Source organism: Anoplophora glabripennis, unplaced genomic scaffold (genome assembly GCF_000390285.2).
Source record: "Anoplophora glabripennis isolate ALB-LARVAE unplaced genomic scaffold, Agla_2.0 scaffold85, whole genome shotgun sequence".
Taxonomy (NCBI): domain Eukaryota; kingdom Metazoa; phylum Arthropoda; class Insecta; order Coleoptera; family Cerambycidae; genus Anoplophora; species Anoplophora glabripennis.
This window is the reverse complement of record NW_019416361.1, coordinates 453,471-477,088: the sequence shown is the minus strand read 5'-3', so window position 1 is coordinate 477,088 and position 23,618 is coordinate 453,471. Positions and strand designations below refer to the sequence as shown.

Sequence of the window (23,618 nt, the reverse complement as noted above, 5' to 3'; positions counted from 1 at the left end):
CAGCTCAATTATTCTTGGCAATGCGAGATGGGAAGGCCACGAACCACATAGTGTGGGTAGAAATACCATAGTACCAAACCATAGTGACGAAGCACTTACGACACTGAATTTTTCATGAAAAAATTCTATACTTGGGGGCTAAGTTCACGGACGTACGCCACTGAGACCATCTGTCGAGCGGTGGCTGTAGGGAATGTCCACGGTACACCTGTATACCCGTACAGAAACTCTCATAATCCGTAATAATAAGAGTATGTTGAACCTAATGCCATATTTGTATGCTTAAAAAGCCGGCGCATAAATAATGCATGTGCGAGTGAAAATATTATGACTATAGTACGATCGTATTCGATGAAAAGTAATAAATCATTGCCTGTCAAGGAAATCAGTGCAACACATTTTATAGGGGGTTTTGGAAATTGAATAATTTCTTTATGCATTATGGATTAACAGTTATATATTTATGAAGGACAAAATGAAAAACAAAGGCGTCTCCTTCGCACATTGGGCGGCAGGACAACAATACATTTATTACTCCCTTCATTATCCCTCATATGACTTGCGTCTTGTGTTTTTTGCGGCGGCGCGCGTGCCGGCCTGGCGTGGTCAGTTTCGTTTCGGTTGTATTGGTGCTGCGTGTTTCTCGCTCGCGATATTTGTGAGGTTATAACTGTTATAAGTGCAATTATATTTCTTTCGGGCTATATGTGTGTTTCGCGCTATTATTTGAGAATTTGTGAGTGAAATCATATTTCTTGTGCTCCGTAACAAAAGTGTTTTTAGTGTTTTATTTGTGTGCTGTGTGTGTGTTTCGGGCTGTTGTTTGTGAATCGTGAATGCTATTATATTTTCTGTGCAAGTGAAGTGAAGTTGTTTGTATTATTATTGCTCTGTTGTCGTTATATGGATAAATGGAGGCGGTGCCTGGATGTTCGCGAGCCGGATGTACTGGTGTGGGTACAAAAAAATCTAATTAAGTTACAGAGAAAAAACGATAATATTAATTGTCTATAACCCTTTAGAAAAGGATCATCCCATGAAATTGAAGACTGGTTTGGTGGAAATGTGTTCTAGATATACTGGAGTAAGCGAATTATCTGTTTTCAAAATTTTAAGAGAGAAGAAAATTGAAGGAGACGTTAAGAAACCTAAAAAATGGGTGCAAAGAAGAAATTAATATTAAATGAAGATGAGAAGAATGCAGTTTGGCGTACAGTATATAAATCATAGAATTTATATTTTGTTTATAATTTGTTAACATTTCTTGTTTGATAGAAAAATAACTTATTTTGTTGAGATTGGTAGAGAATTGTTGTTAGTGTTTTCATTTGATAGAATCATATCATAGGATTTATATTTTGTTTTCATTCTGTAAATATTTATAGTATATCTGTTATACAAGGTTTTTGCTTTGAAACTTCGTTCTCCTTATAAAAAAAAGAATCGTAATGGGGTGCGATGAAGAGATCAGTTCACGTCTGGAACCCTGTTCCTACAAAATTCCCTTTATTCTCATAAACTATTTGTTTTAAATGTAATTTATTATAAATCCAATTCGTTATGTAAATTCCACATATGTACTACATTTCACCTCTGTACGCGCCACTGTTTATTGTTCCCTGCTCTACGATCAAACTCGCCAGGTTAGTATTTGACGTATAACCGACCACTTCGTACACTCGATGCACCTGGCCGACTACAGCTAGTACCAGAACACAGTGCGTATGCGGCGGTATTTCAGATTTTACATTCAATTTCATTTTAAATTTGAAACGGTTCAACTTACGCCTCTTAAAAATGATGACACGATTTTCCTTTGATAAAAGACCGACAATTTTTTGCTCTACTTTGCATCGTATACGATCGTACTATAGGAAGCGTTCGCTGGTTATTATTACGAACACGACCGCTGAGTAGTAATTAGCGTTTTGTATTGGGGGCGGTATGCTAATTACGATTTCGGCCGAGAGCTATCTCCGTGTACGTCAAGCCGTGAGTCGAGCTGAAACCACCAGGGGGGCACTACAGATGTTATACAGTTGTCGCTCCGAAATAAGCTTTTCAACCACCAAAAGGCCATATATTTTTATCTCTGTTTATTATACACACAGCTGGTGAATTGTGGAGGGTCTCCACATATCGAAAAGGATGCGCGGTCTGTTATGCGCGTGATACGGTTTCCGCTCATCTGAACCTGCTGGTTTCCGTATGCTGTGTAAAGATTTAGTTGGGGAACTTCATTGAAAATTAATACACAGAGTAGGGCATACATTTGTTATTTCAAGTTTATAGGATTATTCAATAAGTACCTACCTAAACTAAAACCTCTGTATCTTTTCCATTGCGTCACAAGCAACATTCGTATGAACTAAAACGAAAAAACCTAGTTAAATTAGTCACTGTCTTCATTTAATTGAAATGTCACCTTGACAATTTCCAAATCTGGATATCTCTCAAATTACTGGTTGCCTATATCATATCATGCATTTAGGTACCTATTCCAAGTAAATAAAAGAAAATTATAAGAATTTCTATATAATATGCCAAAAAATCGATATTTCAACGCTCAGAAAAATAAACAACAGTTACTATGCGATCAAAACAACTGCCAAATTTTTAATCTGAGTGACTGAGTGTCAGCAGCGTCAGCTCTGTTTTGTTTTAACTGTGGTAGTACAGTCTAAAACTAATACCTAACGCGTCCACCATTTTCTTGCACATAAATACACGTCAAATATTGGAACGATTGTCTGTGATAAATTGAGACTATGACTCTTGACGTAATTGCAATCTTAAAACGGTTCTAATATAAGTATTTCATTTTAGGGCTGAAACTCAGATTACAACAGGGAATAATCAGGGATATAAGTGATAAGTGATAGGTACCTTTCATTAGTTTCATTTACGTAGTAGGTTATTTAAAACTTAAAAAGTATTTTTCCTTTTAATATCACTGATTGTGAGCAAGAGAAATAGTTCCAGATATCTCGATAACCTATCATACGAGTGACGTCTTTTGAATCATTATTTTTTTATTACACTGCCACTTATTACTATTCTGTAAGTTCCCCGTCAAGCTTAAAAACCAGGTTATCAGCAGTATTTAGAGCAATGCCCCCAGATTTGTGGTTTGAGTGAATAATAGTGCAACCGTAAATCAAAGGATTATTTTTCTAACAACCGTAGCTAATTTTTAACTTGCATCAATGGGCTTTTGTTTGTTTTTATAGCCTTAATCACGACTTTGAGATACCGCCAAGTTGTTACAAACGGTATTGTTAACAGACACTCTCTTATGATCGTCCAAGTCGTTGGTGGTCTTACAACATAAATAATAATTATTAGGCTACCCATCATTCATATTTGGCGAGTAGTGAATCAGTTTGTTTAAGAACTTATTGCATTTTTTCATATGCGTATTGTAGTATAAGTTTTTTTATCTTCTCGAGATAGACGATAGTATAGGCAAGTTACAAAATGTATACAGAGTGTATCAGAAATTCTGCCCAGGAAGCGACTTTAACAGTATTACTTTTATTGCAGTAGAATTTATAATAATATTGTTCTATTGAATTCTTTTGAATAATTATTTATTACTGGCTGTTTACTGATTATTGGGGGGTATAATTCAATGCTAGTTAGATCGTCGTTTCTCCCAATATCAGTAGAACTTGTCTGTGGTGTTAGATATCTTTTGTACATTTAGATTTCTGGTATCGGGGAGAACATTAATTGACTATATGCGTTTGATAAAAAACGAGTAAAAATATACTGTAGTCGTGTACCTTTTCTATAGAATTCAGAATTAAAAGTATGAAATAACACGTGCTGTTGTCAACTTAGGGTTTACCTGGTTGAAACTAAAGAAACTGAAGTAGGTAATTGATTTGTGGATATTTCTGAAGTTTTTCATTTATTATGAAAGCGGCATATTACTCTGACAAATCTCTCGATAGGAATGCTTGTGACAAGAAAGACATTTACAGTTCAATTTGTAAAACTTTATAAATCCATCGGTTTTGCGGCCAAGAATATTGCCGCGTTATAATAGGTAGATTAAAATAAAATTAACCACGCCGTAAATCATTCTTCCACATGACTGATCACCTAGGAAACGTCTCTGTCAAGAGAAATTCGTGATTCGAAAAAAAAACATTTAATAGAAATGCATTTGAAAGGTTTGCTTGTGCAAGGCGAAATAAACGAGAATTCCTGCGCTTATAATTTATCTCTTGATCGAAAAAGTTTGAAATAACTCCAACATGCGTCATCTCGCGTTCTAATTTCAAGTCTTCGAGTTCTATTTGTAAATGTTGATGATTTTACATGTACAAAATATGCTAAATTTATTGGATTCCTGCCTTCACAAAATTTAAACGCAGTGGCACACATCGCCGAATATTTTATGCGCAAAACGATTTACGTGTTTAAGCAGTAATTAAATAAACATTCATTAAACTAATAACAACTTCAATAAAGATTATTGTGATTGAATTAAACCCACGCACTCATTGGGCCTTCAGTAGTTAATATTAATAGGTTAAACATTCGTTGCAAGCAATAAATACACTTAACTCATTGAAATCTATTACATTGTGTAATGAACGTGCGACAAACAAGAGTATTCTCATTTAATATATAGCAATTAACTATGTACAAGTAAAAGTAGGTATATTATTCCGTAATGTTAGTTTTATGCAACCAACGATTTACTTTAACATGTAGTTACTTCATTTCATACTTACTGTACATGATATTCCTGTTCATGTTGTTTTTCAAACGAACAGCTACCAAATTGAGATTATTATTGCTCGACTTCCGAACTTCGAACAAGAAGTCGGTGACTTTTATGTTCTCTAGCAAACTGGCAAGATCGTTAAAGAATATTGGTGATTTTGGCAAAGTATAGGAGAAAACTTAACAAAATCGGATTATCTAATCTGACACAAATGAATAATGAACTTTTTTCTTTTACTGCTCAGATCTGCTTTTAACTACACAGAATAAACCTATTAACCTATGTAGGCTCTATCATACTTTTGGTACAGAATAACGATTAACGAATCATCTAACATAAACATTCAGAATTCTAACCTAACTTCAAGTTGGCGGGAAAACTCAATCATGCAAAGTGTGTATAACCCCAATCTGTTACCCTTTGAAGGTTTTGATCAATTTTAAGTAAGTTTATAAGTTCCCCCACGTTGCGAATGTTTTGGGTTTGGGTGAGGTTATTCCTTTTCGTTATTGTTAGAAATTTTATATATTTTTAGGTGGCAATGGCCCTCTTGAGGTATTTCTTTGTAACTAACTGATGCAATTGATCTTGTATCGTATCTTGTTTTGTGTTCAGCCAGACGTCAGACTAAATTTTCTATGGTCAGACTTCAGAGTTCAATGTTCAATGGTATATTGTGATGAAAATGAAAATGCAAATGTATTTTTAAGTGAATAAAGTTAAAGTTTTAAAGTAAATAACATTAACCTTTTATTGTATATAGTTGCTCGTGTGATATTTATTTTCCTCTTTTATGTTGGCCTAGGTTAGCTTAGGTTAGATTGGGTTAAGTTAGGTTAGGATATGTTAAGAAAGGTTAGATTAATTTTCCAAAACATGTTATTATCTCTATCTTACAATTTAATTAAACTTATTCAAACGAATATAGTTTGGTTTTTTTAATCATACCAAATATTTGTTAAGCTGAATAACATTATTTTTTTATAACACCTGTGAATAATTTTGTGTATTATTTGAACTATTTTTTACTCCGACTTTTGTTTTTTCAGGCAAAACCTACTGCCAGGCCTGCAAGAAGAAATGTTCGGGAGAGGTGCTTCGAGTCCAAGACAAATACTTTCACACGCAGTGTTTCAAGTGTAAGGTGTGCGGCAATTCCCTGGCACAGGGAGGTTTCTTCTCCAAAGATGGGGCTTATTATTGTACGGCCGATTACCAACGGAATTTCGGCACCAAATGTGCTGCTTGCCAAGACTATGTCGAGGGAGAGGTAAATATGGCCTTTAAGGCAGTAGTGTAGAGTCGAACCTAGTTTTCGAGAAGAAAATTCAAACTTCTAAGCGAGACATTTCACACAACACTATATTATGTAGCTTTCAGAACATCTGTTATGAACAGTCAACATTATTTAAGGTACACATTTTCGCAAATTTCAAATAAAAAATATGTATTATGAGAAATTGGAGCAACTATATATTAATTTTCTCTGCAAATTATTTGTACATAACAAAATATATTGCTTGAATTAATCGTCGTTCTCTTTATTTCTATAAAAATCAGCTTAAAGCGATCTCCATTTGTTGATTTTTTTGTTTTCCCCAGGTCGTAACTGCCCTGGGTAAGACTTACCACCAGAAATGTTTCACTTGCGCCAGATGCAGACAACCCTTCCCATCTGGCGAGAAGGTCACTTACACTGGCAAAGAGGTGCTCTGCCCTAAATGTGTTCAAATACCCATTCGTGATGCCACGCCTAAAACGAGCCCCACCACCAATAGCGTTAATGGTAAGCCAGATTTTTTTTATGAATCGTTCTATTTTCGGTTAAATCTTAAATAATTCCAGTTCCATAACGTTCATCGATTAAATGTTGAGGGAAGTTTACAGTTTATATTTCTACTGCAGTAATGTAGTAATAATAAATCTGATAAACAAAATAAATAATCCATAAACACTCCTTTAACGAATTTTCAGAAGGTCAGTAAAAACAAACTTCTGGTGATGACTAAAGCCTAATATTTTAGATAAATTTACTATGTTCTAGATATAACAAACAGAGTGAATTTGATGCAATTCATCTGATAAATTCCTTAGAGATTTTCTCCACATAGCGATGAAATATGTGCTAAAGATTCATAGATTATATCGAATTTACGCAAGTCCTTTTCATATTATCTTTCTTGATAATATCTTACAAGGCTTCCATTATATTAAGTTATTTACAAGTTATCAGTTCATATTATTAACCTGTCACAGATTGTTTCACAGTGATGACTACATTTATATTAGTAGATGAAAATTAGCAAAGCATTGACTTTTTAAAATAGTTTTCTACTGGAAATTAATTTATTGCAATGCGTAAGTAAATTTTTTTTATTATTTTCATAGATATTTGTTTGTGTTTCAATTAATATCATTTCTTATATACACAGATTGGTATATTATTTGTATAAGTAATTTTTTTGTGCTTGTTTCTTTATTATTTAAACTAAATGTGACAGCATAATCTGTTTTAACCGAACATAACCTTACATAACCTAAATTTCACTCGATAAATGAAAGGTGTTTAAATATTGATCAGTTTTTAACAGTGATAGACACAACAAAACCTTTAATTTGTTTTTTCCATAGAGATATATCCTGATGTGTGCTGTCTGGGTATGTAATACCTTTTATATTTAAATTATATGGTTTTCCCAAAGTCCAGTGAATCGATTATTAGTATGGAATAAGTGCCTTACCTTGTGTTTAGGTTTTACCAATATAGTCGAATAAACAGTACACTAAAAATTTACGTGGGTTCGAATAAATTACATGAATCATCGCGGCACAACTTGATTATTTATTAAAGGAGTCACAAACATTCCAAGCAGCATTTGCCGCATATACAATTACATTCAATTTAGGTTGATGAGGTGGATTTTTCGAATTTCGTTGTCAGGGACCACGTTATTATGTTTACAATTACGGGGCAAAGCAATGTTTGCTCGTTATCTACAGACATGTAATTATTATTGTATTAGAGACTGTTAGTGCTTTCTCTTTTTTTCTTGATCTATTTTTATTCAGTTACTTTAAAATAATGTTAGAAAAAAAAATACATTTGAGCAACTAAGCTAATTGCACCTGCAACTAGGAAGACACTTTACTACTTAATTGGCACTAATTGGCTCATATGATGTTGACCTCGTTTACGACTATAAAAATTTTTAAAGTACATTATGTAAATATTGCTTTATATGTGTATAAAATACTGTCACATTTAATATTTAGTGCCTATTAAATAAGGTAATAAAGAAATGTGACTTCTTATGTAGTATGTACATGAATGTAATTTATATGGAGGCTATCTTTGACTTTTAGAAACATATATGTTTGTTTTTTTAAATTCCATTGTGAAAACTCATAACTGCCCCTGTTTTATTGCTATACGCTAATGGATTTTTAAAATATTTTGGTTAGTTTCAACTAATTTAAATAAAAAATAAAGTAGCATCTTTCGAATCAATGATATTATTTGATTGCTACAAGAACTTGAAGAGAATCATTCAAGAGATTTCGAATTAAGTTTATATGACAAAGTACCATTATTCTTCGTTGTACTATCTGCTCCCGAAGCCTCATAGATTAAAACTGACACCCTGTATAATCAAAGAAACTGTAATATATTTGGCTAATCTTATATCAACAAATTAATGTTGGCCGTTTATTTTGTGCCCACCTAACGCCCCGTTGTCATATCTCATCAGGAGGATTGATATTATGTACGTCAATTAGTAAAAATAACACCTGGTCAAAAATCTAGAATAAAATGCAATGAACTTCAACTGGTTATTTACTGAATCCGTTGATCGAGTCGATTTTTTTCTGTTCTAGAGTGTGCAGGCTGTAGAGAAGAACTGAAGGAGGGGCAGGCGCTGGTGGCTCTGGACCAGCAGTGGCATATCTGGTGTTTCAAGTGCGGTACCTGTGGTGTAGTGTTGCACGGTGAATATATGGGTCGCGATGGTGTCCCCTACTGTGAAAGAGATTACCAAAAACAGTTTGGAGTAAAGTGTGCCTATTGTAATAGATTTATTAGTGGGAAAGTTTTGCAGGTATTTAATTTGTCATCCTATTTAACCCTTTATTAGGCTAAGTTTTTCATTAATTTTAACGGCGGTGTAGGAAAATTACAGGAAGTTATAAATTTAAAATTCTCGTAACTGGTTTCGGGATGTTTCTTTCTACATATTAAAGATCTTATGTCGCTTCCTAATCGATTTGTTGTAGCTAACGATATTAATTGGATTAGTTACAGGCGTTTAATGATATACTTAATGTTGAGAATACTATACAAGCATGTTATAGACTAAAAAGGATGAAGCGCAAACCAAGAAAAATTCAAATTGTTTTGAATTTTAATTTTGGGTATGACTAATTTACTGCAGTAGAATTAAAAGTAGATAACGCGGGATGAAGTATTTAATAAATGATTAATTACTAAAAGAGATTAAGTCTGAAACCAGTAAAACTGTTTTAGATTTTGATTTATTTCTGTTGCTTCGGAATTTGTATTTAATGATCTAATAAGCAAATATTGAATATTTTTATCATTTAAATTGTTTTTTAAATTTGAAATTTTTATTCATGTAAATTTTTAAAATTTCAGTACTGCAAATTTTTTAAATTTTAATATTGCAAATGTTTTAAATTTTAATGTTGCAAAATTTTAAAGTTTTAATATTCCAAATTTTTTAAATTTTAATATTGCAATTATGTCTTTTTTAATTTTATAAATACAGAGTGTCTCGAAATTAATGCAACAAAATTTGGTCATAGATTCTTAGGATAAATTAAGAGGACCCATATTTTTTGTTTTTGCCAAGTAGCCCCCTCTTTCGGAGTTACAGCCCCCTGAAATCCGCCCCTAAGAATAATCTTTTTTTATATCTCAGAACCCTGGTGTATGAGAATCACTAAATTTGGTACACAGAGGTTTTATGACATGTGAAATTTGATAGTGCTACGTTTTTTGAAGGGGAACCCCCATAAGAAACTTTTTCGTGGGCCCCTTATCTTAGGATTAAAAAATTTGGTCGCATATTTGAATTTCTTAAAAGTTATTAGTTCGCTAAAAAAAAAGCTTAGAAACTTTTTTGTCTTGATATTTTTTTCGTAAAACGTAATGTTTTTAAGGAAATTGGCGAATCACGATATGCATTCAATCATATTTTGACATTTTTCATGAAAACATTGCGTTTTACGAAAAAAATACCAAGAGACAAAAAAGGTTCTAAATTAGTGAACTTCTCTCTTCTAGTGAACTAATAATTTTTAAGAAATTCAAATATGCAAGTAATTTTTTTGGTACCAAAGACAAGGGTGCACACGAAAAAGTGTCTTAAGGGGGTTCCCCACAAAAAAACATAGCACTATCAAATTCCATATATCATAAAACCCCTGTGTACCAAATTTAGTGATTCTCATATAACAGGGTTCTGAGATATATAAAAAAACTATTTTTAGGAGCAGATTTCAGGGGGCTGTAACTCTGAAAGAGGGAGCCACTTGGCAAGATATAAAAAATACGGGTCCCCTAAATTGGTCTTAAGAATTTGTGACCAAATTAATTTCGGGACATCCTGCATATACAATTTTTTGTATAAGAAAATTTTAGAGGTAATTCTACTCAAAAAATAATAGGGGTACAGGGTTCGTAGCAACCTGGAAAACCGGAAATACCAGGAAAAGTCAAGAAATTTTTAAAATATTCATGAAAGTCGGGGAAGTTAATGTTTGCAATTGGAAATTTTGTAAAAGCCGGCCCTGGGTTCTTGAAAGAGAAAAGTATTTGTGGTTTTGAAACCTTTATAAGAGGATATAAAAAAGATTATGTAGTCCAGTATAAAAAAAGTTTAATGCATAAACACTAGGGCGCACAGTGGGAAATATTGGAAAAATTCTCGCCACTCGCCAATTTTCATTGTCTCGTCGTGATTTTTTTTTTTAATAATCTCGTAATCTGAATTTTCATATTCCGGTGAGGTTTTTTCGAAAAACCCTTTTTTTTAATGCTTAAGGAGCGCCCCTTATTATGACCCTTGATATATCTGATGTTTTTTCTTCAAAAATCTAACTCCAAATATATCTTCAAGGGTCATAATAATCAATTTTTATTAATAGCTGATACTTTTAAACATTTTTTTCTGCAACTGAACATCGAGTATTTAAAATTTTTTCTTCGACATTGAGGTTGGGGCCCTCCCTAAGCATTAAAAAATAAAAAAAAAGTTTTTCTAAAAAACCTCACCGGAATATGAAAATTCAGATTACCACGAGATTATTAAAAAAAAAAATCACGATGAGACGATGAAAATTGGCGAGTGGCGAGAATTTTTTCCAATATTTCCCACTGTGGGGCGGCCCAAAAAAAACATATATTATTTTTTCATGTCTCTTGTGAAAATATGTTAACTTATCATGTTTTAAGAGCCCCTTCAAAAAATCAGTTCAAAAAAAATTTTTTTTAGGTCGCTCAAGATTCTTAAAAATTTCCAAAATCATCAAAAATTGAATTTTTTTAAACATTTTTTTTCTCGTTATTTAATCATTTTCTAGGTTGACAGAAAATCTCGATTCTGAAAATTTCAAATCGATATTTTAATTTCTAAAGGTCACTCATAATTATTTTAACTTTCAAAGTAGTGTACCTAAAATGTTTTTTAGCGACCTCTAAAAATAAATATCAACGACTAATAATTTTTTTTATTGAATTTGATGAACAAAAGAATAGAAATAAATCACAAGATACTTTTTAAAAAAATTATACATATTTGATACTCGGTGCGGTAGTAAATTTTGCCTCGAAAAATCTTTTAAGTGTCGTGTTTTATTTCTATTCTTTTGTTCATCAAATTCAATAAAAAATAATATATTAGTTCTTTGATATTAATTTTTAGAGGTCGCTCGAAAACATTTTAGGCACACTACTTTGAAAGTTAAAATAATTATTATGAGTGACATTTAGAAATTAAAATATCGATTTGAAATTTTCAGAATCGAGGTTTTTTCAACCTAGAAAATGATAAAATAACGAGAAAAAAATTTTAAAAAATTAAATTTTTGACGATTTTGGAAATTTTTAAAAATCTTGAGCGACCTCTAAAAAAACTTTTTTTGGAGCTGATTTTGTGAGGGGGCTCTTAAAACATAATAAACTAACATATTTTCACAAGATTTTTCAAATTTTCAAAAAAAAAAAACTGGTTATATAACTTTGTTTTGTTTACAAAGTAGTGGCACACAAATTTGTACCATTACTTTTATGAACAGAATTGCCCCTTAAATTTATTGGTGGTGGTTCCCCTATGTATCTTAAATAAAATTGTGCGATATACCCAACGTAAAAATCGACATCCTGTATGCTATACGCTCGCTTAAAAAAAGCCAGTTATAAAAATAGACATTGCTTAATTTTGTTATGTAACCGTATCGTGGCGGTACCTGTTTTAAAACTTTTGAATATTTAAAACCTTCTGTTATGTAACACTTTTCTCCGAAACTAGGCAAAGCAAAAGTTTCTCAAGGTTAGACTCGAATTGTAGACGTCTTAAATTTGGAGAAAGTCGGGCTTATCTTGGTCGTGCCATCTGAATGTCCAATTAAATCGGACCATTGTCTATGCTAATGTGAAGATTTGCCGTTAGATTAAGGAAGTGAAATACGTAAGTGTCTTCGGGCGGTTGTACGCTATAGTAGTATGTCAGTTTTATGAGTCAGGTGAACGGGAAATAGTCATGGCATTAGTTGCTGCAATATTTCCAGATGATTGTGTAGTATGTCATTATTTTTTATTAATATTTAATTGGAGTAAAACGTGATTCGTACAATTTTTTAGTTTAATTTTTTTTTATATACATATGGTTTCACGATTATTTGGCCAAACTTGGTAGTTTTAACCAAGGGGTCAAGAATCTCCGGAAATGCTGGGTTTCTAAGAAAAAAATTTCACCCGTTTGGAAACTGAATAATTTTCGTGTTTTAATTTTTTAATTTTCATGACTCATACCGAGTACTTCAGTGAGCTGAAAATAAACCTAAAATAACTTATTTCACCTGCCGTTGTTCTCAGACTAAGCTCTGTGGGGGTGGACCCGCTATCAGAACCCCCGATGTTCATTTCAGTTCTTGTTGGTTATCCACTACTGATGGAACTGTTCTCAGACAATGGTAATCCTCTGAGATGTTCCATAGTGACTTCTGTAACTGATTGCATACAATGCTTTCAAACGCTCGTTACTGCTGGCTTGAGAACCAACAAAAACCGAAAAGAAATATTGTACGATTAAAATTTCTTTTAATTTTTTTAATTTAATTTCTGTTTGATTCCAAAAATAACGGTTACCCCATTGTTGGTATTTGAGCGAGCAGCATGGTTAACTTAATAGTTTATTGATGTTGCAGTGTATCGGACATTATTAATGGATTTTTTCTGTATGACATAATTATCATCTCGATAATATAATGTCTAGTAGAAGTAGATGATAACGTTTCCTATGCTTAATAATAATTGCAGCATGTAACTTGAAAAAAAAAAATAGTAATTGGGTAATTAAATATGCTAGCATAGTTGAAAAAGTACATGTCATCGTGAATTATATTTCATGACAACTGTTTAATACAAAATAATGATTTGTCGGAACCCAAAAACTTGAAACTCGTTATCGTTATCACTTTGCGATTTGTTTGAATTAGTAATGTGGTAATAACGTTTTAATTAATTGAATTTGATTTAGACATAATTATTAACGCTTGTAATTATATTCTTAGTATTTGCAAAGTACATAATTTCAATTGGAAGTAGGTATATTATAAATATTTGCACAGCAATATAATGAATTTATGTTCATATACCAGATATTAAGCATATTACGTAAATGCATGGTAGTGTTAATTTTGTACGATATATCGCAATATACTAAGTTGGCCACGGTTCGACTAAAAAGTCTGTTGCAATAAATAAAAAAGGAGTAGATTTAACTAAACTAAACCTGAAAATCGATACTAATTATATTATGTTACTGTTACTGACAGTATATTACTTTTACTCAAATCTCATCTTTTTTGGTTAGTATACACGCTTTTTCATATTGTCACACAAATATTTAATAATGAACACATGCATAAAGTCATGAAATTCCTTACCTTTTTTTTAATACCGTCTAGTAAAACGATAAACGGTGACATATTCTGCAATTCTCATTTCGCCCAATTAGCATTGGCCGTTTGTTTTTTGCTCATCTTGCGCTCTGTTGTCATATCACATCAGGTGGATTGATATACAGGGCGTTCCTAAATAAGTGTCGCAACGGAAAACTGTAAATTTCTCTTGAAAAAAGAAACATTATTTTCTTTTGTACGCGGGAGCGTAAATGACTCCATCTGTCGTGCTGACTCCCAACTGTTCACCATTCAAATGGCTACAGTAGGAAGCGACTTGCTATATTGCAGGTAATTGTTGCACGACAGCCACCCACAGAGGGCGAAGACAACGTTTTAATTGCCAGTGTTGCGAGAAACAACTACTCCGAGGGCTATGTGCCCCTACCGACATTGAATTATACTCGCAACACCTAATGCAACAAAAGAAAAATATTATTTTCCTTTTCCATTTTTCTCTTCGGGCTTTCGTTTTCGAGATATACGGTGTCAAAACTTTAATTTTTTTTTTTTAGTTTTTTGTTAATATCTTAGGAACCGTTTGAACTATAGGACTAAGCTTTTGTACACACATTACCACTATTAATAGCTACTTTTTCGCTCCCTTCTCGAATTCATTGGACGTGCCAGTGGTGGAGATTTTAAGGCATCGTAAGGATTTTCTCCCCTAACTTTTACGCCACCATAAAAATTGACATTTGACAGTAAATTCTATCTGCTGTTAAATTTCGTTAAAATTGTTTATTATTACTACCTATTTTTTGAATTACAAAAAATTTTCGAAACAGCAAAATGTTTGTTTTTGTTGATAAAAAGGCATTTTTCTTGAAAACGGTTGACTTTAGAACAATGATCTAACCTCCTTTTGTGTAAAATTCATGGGCGCATCAGAATTTGCTGTCAAATGTCAATTTTTCCAGTGGTGTAAAAGTTAGGGGGGATAAACCCTTACGATACCTTAAAATCTCTAACACTGCCACGTCCAACGAATTCGGGAAGGGTGTGAAAAAGTAGCTATTAATAGTGGTAATGTGTGTACAAAAGCTCAGTCCTGTAGTTTAAACGATTCCTAAGATATCATGTATCTCGAAAACGAAAGCCCGGAGAGAAAAATGGAAGATGAAAATAATGTTTAATTTTTCAAGATGAATTTATAGTTTTCCGTTGCGACACTTATTTAGGAACACCCTGTATGTAGTTCATCTAAACTAGAGAGATCACACTGAAATCCACAAACCGAACACAGTGCTTCAAAAGCATTTTCATTAAAAACTTAAAAAGATTTTAAAAAATATTTAAAATCTATCAAATTACTTAATTTTTTATGTACATTTTATTAAAGAGCAAAAAAATTATTTTAAAACGGAAATTAGTCTTACTTACAATAGTAACATAGATATTAGTTAATATTTAAATAAATTATGCAAGAAATACTAGTTTTCTAAAAACGTTTAAACATTTTTCAGCGCTTTGTCTGTAATGGCAAAAAGATATGGTGACTTTAAAATAACACGTCGCAAAGTGATTCAGAAGCACCTATTTACAAAATTGTTATTTGCAGTTTTGCTCTGTGCCACTCTATTGGTTTCATACATTTTGTTTACAAATCCTTTGTTATTAATAAATATCGTCGTAAATGTTAGAAATAAAGTTTGTCCTTGAGTAATAATCTCCAAATTAAAATGTATATCTACCACTTCACATGTTTTATCCATTTTTCCAGTGTTTGTCATTCTAGCTTTTATGAAATCGTTTTCTAATCACTAATAAATATTTAGATAGGGTTAAAAGATAAATTTTCCGATTATAGGCTGGCGACAACCACCATTTCCATCCGACGTGCGCCCGTTGCTCAAAATGCGGGGACCCATTCGGGGACGGAGAGGAGATGTATCTGCAGGGCGGCGCCATATGGCACCCCCGATGCGGACCGGGCCCAACAGAAAACGGCCAGATCTTGAACGGAACGGGAGAGGCGAACGGCAACTGCACCGATACCGACGTGTCCATAAGGGACTATGACAGGCATAGTACTTCTGGTGTTAGCGAATTGCAGGTATTCAAACGTTCTCTATGGTACCCTTGATATTCTCCTATAGAATAGGAATCGTTTACGTTTATATGTTTCTAGGCACTTTATATTGTTTTTTTATTTTGTTGCATGGTTTTCTTTTTTTTTTCAGTTTTCCATGAGATCCCGTACCCCTAGCTTGAACGGTTCATTGTATAGCCCCACAAGCATGTCTAGAAAGGTTTGTCTTGTTACTTTGCCCTCTTTTATTTCCGGAAAGTATAAGGTTTTGACGTTAGTTTCATTCGTTTGTTTCGTAATACGTAATAGTAAAAATTTGCCTTTAAAATTATTGAAAGTAGGGTCAAGAATATTTTTCGAGAACATTAAGAACTAACGGTCTCTGCGAATTCAGTTTTATATGATTTTTCTTAAATTTTATTGTAGCACTACAGTTACCGTACGCCATCGCCCGGTTTGATATTAAGGGAGCCCAAGTCGGCCATGTTATCGGATGATATTTCTAGGATATACACGTATAGTTACCTTACCGAAGAACCAACGCTAGGATACCTAAGGAGACCCATCAATCCGTACGACAAAGCCCCAACTTCGCCACATTTCCACAGACCCACATGTAAGTCTTTGCATTCAGATTCCGTGAGACGATATCTCTACTCATGATTTTTGTGGAAATTCAAAACTAACGATGGACGATACTAACAAGCTTTGTAACTTTGAATATACCTCGGTAATCATAAATCGTAGAGAAGTTTGTGAAATTCATCTTGAGGAGCTCTAATCCCAGGATTGAGACAATCGTGGGACTAGAGTTCCAAAATTTCAGGAAGAATTTTTTCAAAAAACGTTCTTTATTTGTTGCATTCAAAAATGGCCGTGGAATATTTAAAATGACAAAGGGGCTAAAAAAAAAGGAAAACCTATTTTTCTTATTATTTATATTCAATAACTAATCGATTCCACCTCAAACGGGACCTCCTCCCTCCTTCCTAGTCAGGATCAAAGTCAATTAGAGGTCAGATTGAGAAAAAGCACATTAAATCAAAGGATTTCGGAGTTTAGGTTTTTTAGGTTGCCGAGTCCGAATCAGAGGTTAATTTGTCTGTATCAGGCCGTTTTAAGGTTATTTCAAGGTCGTTTCAAGGTCAAATTGAGAAAAAGCCGAGCAATCAAGTCCGACCACACTTAAAATTAGGAGGCATGAGGGTATATTAGTTTATACGGAGTAATACGCGTGTATATTGAAATGTGCGTGTATATGTGAGGGTTGCTTTCGGTGTGCAGCAGAAATAAAACTCTCTTTCAATGGTAAAAATAAAAGGATTTTTTATTGAAAACAAAGTTAGTGAAAAAGACGTGTTGTCGGGGCGAACGTTCGCTGGAGAGTCTGGTACGGAGTCGCTCGCATGTATATGTATCTCGTCAGCGCCAATCTGCCCTGGACCTTTCCTGGAACCCTGATGCGTTCCACTTTCTCCTTGCCGCTATTAGACTGGTCCGGGCTGGCGCTCTTGACGTAATACTTAAAATGGGTCACTTGCAGACATGTGTACTCACATATAGCAAAATGGTTATGGGGTAGAGTGGGTTTGTATGAAAGAATAACAGCGTTTTATGGAGGAATATGGGTGGATTCGAGGTAATATGGGTTGGCATGAGTAAATATGAGTTTTTGTGAGGTTTATATAGGTTAATATAGTCAGTTCAGTCTTTACTTTCCAACAAGATTCGGTGAAATACAGGAAGGTCCAAAGTCACTCCTCACTAATTCTACCAGAAAACATCTTTTTTCTCAAATCAACCTTCTTTTTCTTCTAGTTGGTCCTAATAAGTCCCATAGCACTGCGGCCTGATTAGGCCTATTGTGCGTCCCACTACTAGTCCTATTCAGCAAGTAGATTTGTCCTTTTTACAAAGTCCAAAAGCTTCCTTGCTGACACTTCTCTCAGTTCTTTGGGGTTCCAAATGAGGTCTCCCAAGGAACGCCATTCTGCTACGTGCAAATCCCGGGCACTCGCCCAGGATATATTCACGTCCTCCGCAGACCGGACTGTCTACAAGCTTTAGCTTATGTAGATGTTTCCTAAAGTGACAGTGTCCCGTTATGAGTCCTGTCACTCTCCTGAGCCGGATTCTGTTCAAGCTTAGTAAATCATTCGCTCTTTCGTTCGAACGATACTCCATGAGCTCCTTAGAATGGCTATGTCCGGGCCTTGAAGTCCAGTATTTCCTGTGTTCTGTCTCAGTCCATTTGCCCAGAGCCCGCCTGACAAATCAACCTTAGAATAACCTTAAACCTGATTTGATACATACAAACGACCTTGGATTCAAACTCGGAGACTTCAAAAACGGTAATCGATTTCTCGTTTTTTTCTTCGTTTGACATTTAAATGACGTTGAAATAACCTTCAAAATACCTTATGCAGACAAACTTACCTCAGATTCGCACTCAGCTATCCCAAAAACCTATATAAGAGGCGGATAGACTTAATTGCTCGGCTTTTTCTCAATTTGACCTTGAAATAACCTTGAGAGTATCTTTAAATGACCTGATACAGACGAACTAACCTCGATTTCTAACCCAGCGATCCCAAAATCCCGTATAACAGGTGGTTGGACTTGATTGCTCAGCTTTTTGCAATTTGACCTTGAAGTGACCTTGAAACGACCTTAAAATGGCCTGATACAGACAATCTAACCTCCGACCCAAAAAAACCTAGTCTCCGAGATCTTTTAATTTAATTAATTTTTCAATTTTGAAATAAAAGAGTTTTTTCCAATTTTTTGGTCGTTTTCCAAATTTTTAAATATCTACTGAAGATTTCGGGATTAAAAGTAACTGAAAGACGTTACTACTTCCTTTTAGATTAAACAAAAAAATTGTAAAATCATTTTTCAATTACATAAAATTCAATTTTATTTATTGATACATACAATTACAATTAGATTTTTAGATTATTTTGGGGATTTTTGGGATTTGAAACTAAAAATTGTCCAAAACTCCGGAATTTGGAAGCTCGATATCTCTTGTAGTTCTTATGGTTCGGCCAGTGTTTTTAATTGCGGTCTTTTTTTTTTAGCACAAAATTCTCTGAGGGGAAGCTTCGGGGCCGGAGGTAAGAGGTACGGCTCCCGATCGGCCATGAAAGTCTTAGTGGACTCGATACGTAGCGAAACGCCAAGGTCTAAATCTCCGCACATGAACAATGAGGAACCCATAGAGCTGGCGCACTTCCCAGGGGCCAAGCCCCCAATACCCGGGGAACCTACTAAGATTGAACGGGACGACTTTCCAGCCCCTCCTTACCCATACACGGACCCCGAACGCAGGAAACGGTGGTCGGATTCGTATAAAGGCGTTCCGGATTCTGACGAGGACGATCTGGACGGGCTGACAGCCAAGGAGATCGAGGATTTGAAGCTGAAGAAGGAGGAAGAGGAGCTGAGTAAGATATCGAGCGGTATAGGGAAGGTGTTTTTGAAAAATGTCCAGGAGAGGGAGAAGCTTAAACAGTGGAAGGCTGCGCATTTAGATCCGAGGAACGCCTCGAGGTAAGTTACAAAGTTTATGTAAAAAATGTTATTATTTAAATTTGGAAAAGTCTAAGTTGGATATGTGGGGCAAAAACTAGTAATTTTCTGTAACGTACAGTTAGGTAGGTACCTTGAAAAATTGGGCTGATATATTTCGCTGGATTTTACTTAAAAGCTGTGTAAAAAATCTTGGAAAAATCAAACATTTTCACAAACGACTTCATAAAAAATGGAACAAAATTGAAAAAGCTCTGTATCTCTTAAATGAATCGAGATATCAAAATGAGGTTTTCTATATTTAACTTTTTTCGAAAATCGAGTGTGACGTCACAGCTCCTTTTTCCCTATATTTTCGGAAAATAGGAGAAACCCTCCAAGAATGTTGAAAATTCTGCTGCTGCAGCATTTTGCCTACATTCACCATACAGGGTGTAACTAAATAAGTGTAAAACATTTAAGGGGGTGATTCCTCATCGAAAAAAAGATAGGATCTTTCATATAAAGAAACTTCATTGGAGCATCCCTTGTTAAGATACAGCCCCTTAAAGGGGGTACATAAAATTTGTTTAACAATTTTTTTCACAAGCACTAAACAAGTTACAATATTGAAATTAACCTGACATTTTCTACTACCAAAAAGACACTTAGCCAGTAATTTATTTGGTTTACCCCATGGTAGTAAGGGGTGGAAAACGCAACCCCTAAAATTTATTTCCAACGTAATTTTTTGTCTTATTATTTTTTTACCATTTAAAAAATTATTTCCGATAGCCTGTTTCATTCTAAAAAAAAATGTCTCTTGAATTTTTTGCCCAAATTAAACCAGTTCGCAGTAAAAAATTATTTTACGAACAACTACAGAGATACATCGTCATAAATGCGGACTGGATTTACTGTTATTTTGTAGTTACTACCTGCATTAAATGATTAAAGGGGAATAATCAAAACTAATTTAATAATAACAAAACATACAACATGTAGAAATCATAGTAAATGTTCAATATGTCTACCTTCAGACATTACGCATGCGTCTAGACGTCGGCGCATTGAGCCACGTATTCGCTCAAATATTCCTGGAGTCTCTCTAATTACCCTGCACGCATCGATAATGCGGTTTCTTAAGTCCTCTACATCGCGAACAGGAGTACGATAAACCAAATGCTGCAAATGGCCCCAAGTAGACAAATCCAGAGGATTGAGATCCGGGGATCGAGCGGGCCAATTCTGTGGTCCTCCTCGACCTATCCACTGATTTGCATATGTTTCAGTTAAATGCTGACGTGCTACTTGACTAAAATGGGCGGGAGCCCCATCATGCATAAAAACCATATCCCTTCTGACGCCCAAAGGAACTTCCTCCAGCAGTACGGGGGGATGCACTTTTCTTAAAAATTGAACGTATGCCTCACCATTTAATCGAGGAGGTAGAAAATGAGGCCCAATTAAATAATCCCCAATAACTCCGACCCACACCTTAAGAGAAAACTGTTCTTGATGGTTAGTTTCGACAATAGCGTGATGGTTTTCATCAGCCCATATGTGGTAATTATGAAAATTAATAATCTTGTCCCGAGAAAAACTACATTCGTCTGTGAATTCGATCGTCTTCAGAAAGTCACGATTTCTTCTAATCATTTCCAGCATCCAATTGCAAAATTCAAGACGGTTCGGAAAGTCTCGCGGTAACAGTGCCTGTACTCGTTGCAGATGGTAAGGGTATAAGAGATGTTCCTTTAAAATTCGAAATACCGTCATATGATCAACATTTAGCTGGAAAGCAATCTTTCTAGTACTGGTAGTAGGTTGTTCTTCTATCAAATTAAGTACTGCTGCCTCAAGCTGTGGTGTTCTTACTTCTCGATGGCGACCACAATCCTGCGTTCTTTTGTTGAATGAACCATATTCACGTAATCGTTGATGAAGTCAGACAAATATTCTATGTGAAGGATGCTGCCGTTGAGGATACATTTCAGCATATCTTGTAGAAGCTTCTAACCCATTCCCCTGCGACAGACCGTAAACGTAATGCATATCAGCCATTTCCTCATTTGTGTATGCCATTTTAATAACAAGTGAATTATTAAAGTAACAAATTAAGAACAGAACAATACACAATTAGTATTACTTCAATTTCAAAAATTTACAAACTGACAGCTTGATTCCAATTTAATTGTCAGTATCGCTAATGGCGGCCTACTAGATAAATTAGTTTCGTATTTTCGTTTTATGGCGATATGTATCTTGTTCGTAAAATAATTTTTTGCTGCGAACTGGTTTAATTTGGGCAAAAAATTCAAGAGACATTTTTTTTTAGAATGAAACAGGCTATCGGAAATAAATTTTTAAATGGTAAAAAAATAATAAGACAAAAAATTACGTTGGAAATAAATTTTAGGGGTTGCGTTTTCCACCCCTTACAACCATGGGGTAAACCAAATAAATTACTGGCTAAGTGTCTTTTTGGTAGTAGAAAATGTCAGGTTAATTTCAATATTGTAACTTGTTTAGTGCTTGTGAAAAAAATTGTTAAACAAATTTTATGTACCCCCTTTAAGGGGCTGTATCTTAACAAGGGATGCTCCAATGAAGTTTCTTTATATGAAAGATCCTATCTTTTTTTCGATGAGGAATCACCCCCTTAAATGTTTTACACTTATTTAGTTACACCCTGTATATCAACAGAATTCACCAATTAGTTCAATCAATAAGTAGAAGAGCTTACAAAAAATACCACCTGGAAACAAAAAATATGGTGATATAGGAATAAAAATTCTAAGAAAGATAGTGTATTTTTCCTGTGGCGCATAAACGGCGAAGTTAACCTAAAAAATTCATAAAAGTCAAAAAACCGGTTTTTCGCTAATTAAAAAAAAACTTGAACTCCAATCGAAAAAAGTTAAATGAGAAAGCTGTAGCTATTAAAAAGACTTATCGATTCGTATTTTTAAATATATTGTTTGCTATATTACTTTGCGAGATATATCGAAGAAACCATCAAAAATCGACTTTTTTTATGTATCTCTTGCAAATTAAGGTTTTGAAACTCGTTACTTGCTGTAAATGTAGCCCTCGGCAAATAAAAAAGTACCTTTTCTTAAAATTAAAAAATATTAAAAATTTTTCGAGTTATAACGATTTTTCGAAAAAAAAGGTCATCTCGAAAATCGGCTCTTGCTCGTAGAGAAACGAATCAGGGCTAATTTTTTCTCCTTAAGCGTTGTACTTTCATGGTAAAAAAGAGTGATAACGATTTTATTCATTTCAAGTATCCAAAGATGATTTTGAAAAAAGTAAAAATTTTTTGGTCGCGTTTTTCTTGAATATCTTTTTCGATTTTCATTTCTCGATAATGTCTATTGCAGGAATCGATTCCTGGCATTTTTACACAAATTTAAAAAAAAGCGTTGGTCTACGACCTTCTGGAGCCGAGATATTTTTTTTTTTCAAAAAATTCCACGCTGCTATTTGAGTGCTGCAACTTCCAATCTTACAGAGATTGAAGTTGAAGACTTATATGTTCAATAAAAAAACGTCATATTTTGGTTTATCTCGTCGAGCTACCTCAGATTAAGTACGAAAGAATTTTTGTATGTGGTCCAGAAGTCGAGATAATGAAGATTTTGAAATTAAGAGCGCTTTTGAACGCGCGAATAGTGTTTTCGGAGCGGCCGAGTAGCGTTACCCCTACTTCGCCGCCCGCTACAGTTAGCTCAAATGCTTTGGTTTAACGCACAATTAAAAATGCAGAATGGCTAAAATGAACCACATTATTATTTTATTGAAAATATAAGTCTTCAACTTCAATTTCTGTAAGAATGATCGCTGTAGCACTTAAATAGCGGCCTGTGTAATTTTTTTAAAAAATTAAAATATTTCGGCTCCAGAAGGTCGTAGAGCAACATATTTTTTTTAAATTCGCGTAAAAATGCCAGCAATCGATTCCTGCAATAGACATTATCGAGAAATAAAAATCGAAAAAGATATTCAAGAAAAACGCGGCAAAAAAATTTTTACTTTTTTCAAAGTCATCTTTGAACACTTGAAATGAATAAAATCGTTATCACTCTTTTTTACCATGAAAGTACAACGCTTAAGGGAAAAAATGAGCCCTGA

The 23,618-nt window shown here is 34.1% G+C and overlaps 1 protein-coding gene across 8 annotated transcripts in view; it reads left to right on the top strand.

The window, feature by feature from the left end:
- LOC108917142 (actin-binding LIM protein 3) overlaps nucleotides 1-23,618 on the top strand; it is a 111,426-nt gene that overhangs the window by 77,159 nt on the left and 10,649 nt on the right. For all 8 annotated transcript variants that reach the window (XM_018723607.1, XM_018723609.1, XM_018723608.2 and 5 more), the window contains 7 exons: nucleotides 5,788-6,008; nucleotides 6,341-6,524; nucleotides 8,615-8,835; nucleotides 15,750-15,995; nucleotides 16,123-16,191; nucleotides 16,398-16,587; nucleotides 19,052-19,523. In XM_018723607.1, coding sequence (XP_018579123.1) covers nucleotides 5,788-6,008; nucleotides 6,341-6,524; nucleotides 8,615-8,835; nucleotides 15,750-15,995; nucleotides 16,123-16,191; nucleotides 16,398-16,587; nucleotides 19,052-19,523 — 1,603 coding nt within the window. The remainder of the gene's footprint in view (nucleotides 1-5,787; nucleotides 6,009-6,340; nucleotides 6,525-8,614; nucleotides 8,836-15,749; nucleotides 15,996-16,122; nucleotides 16,192-16,397; nucleotides 16,588-19,051; nucleotides 19,524-23,618) is intronic.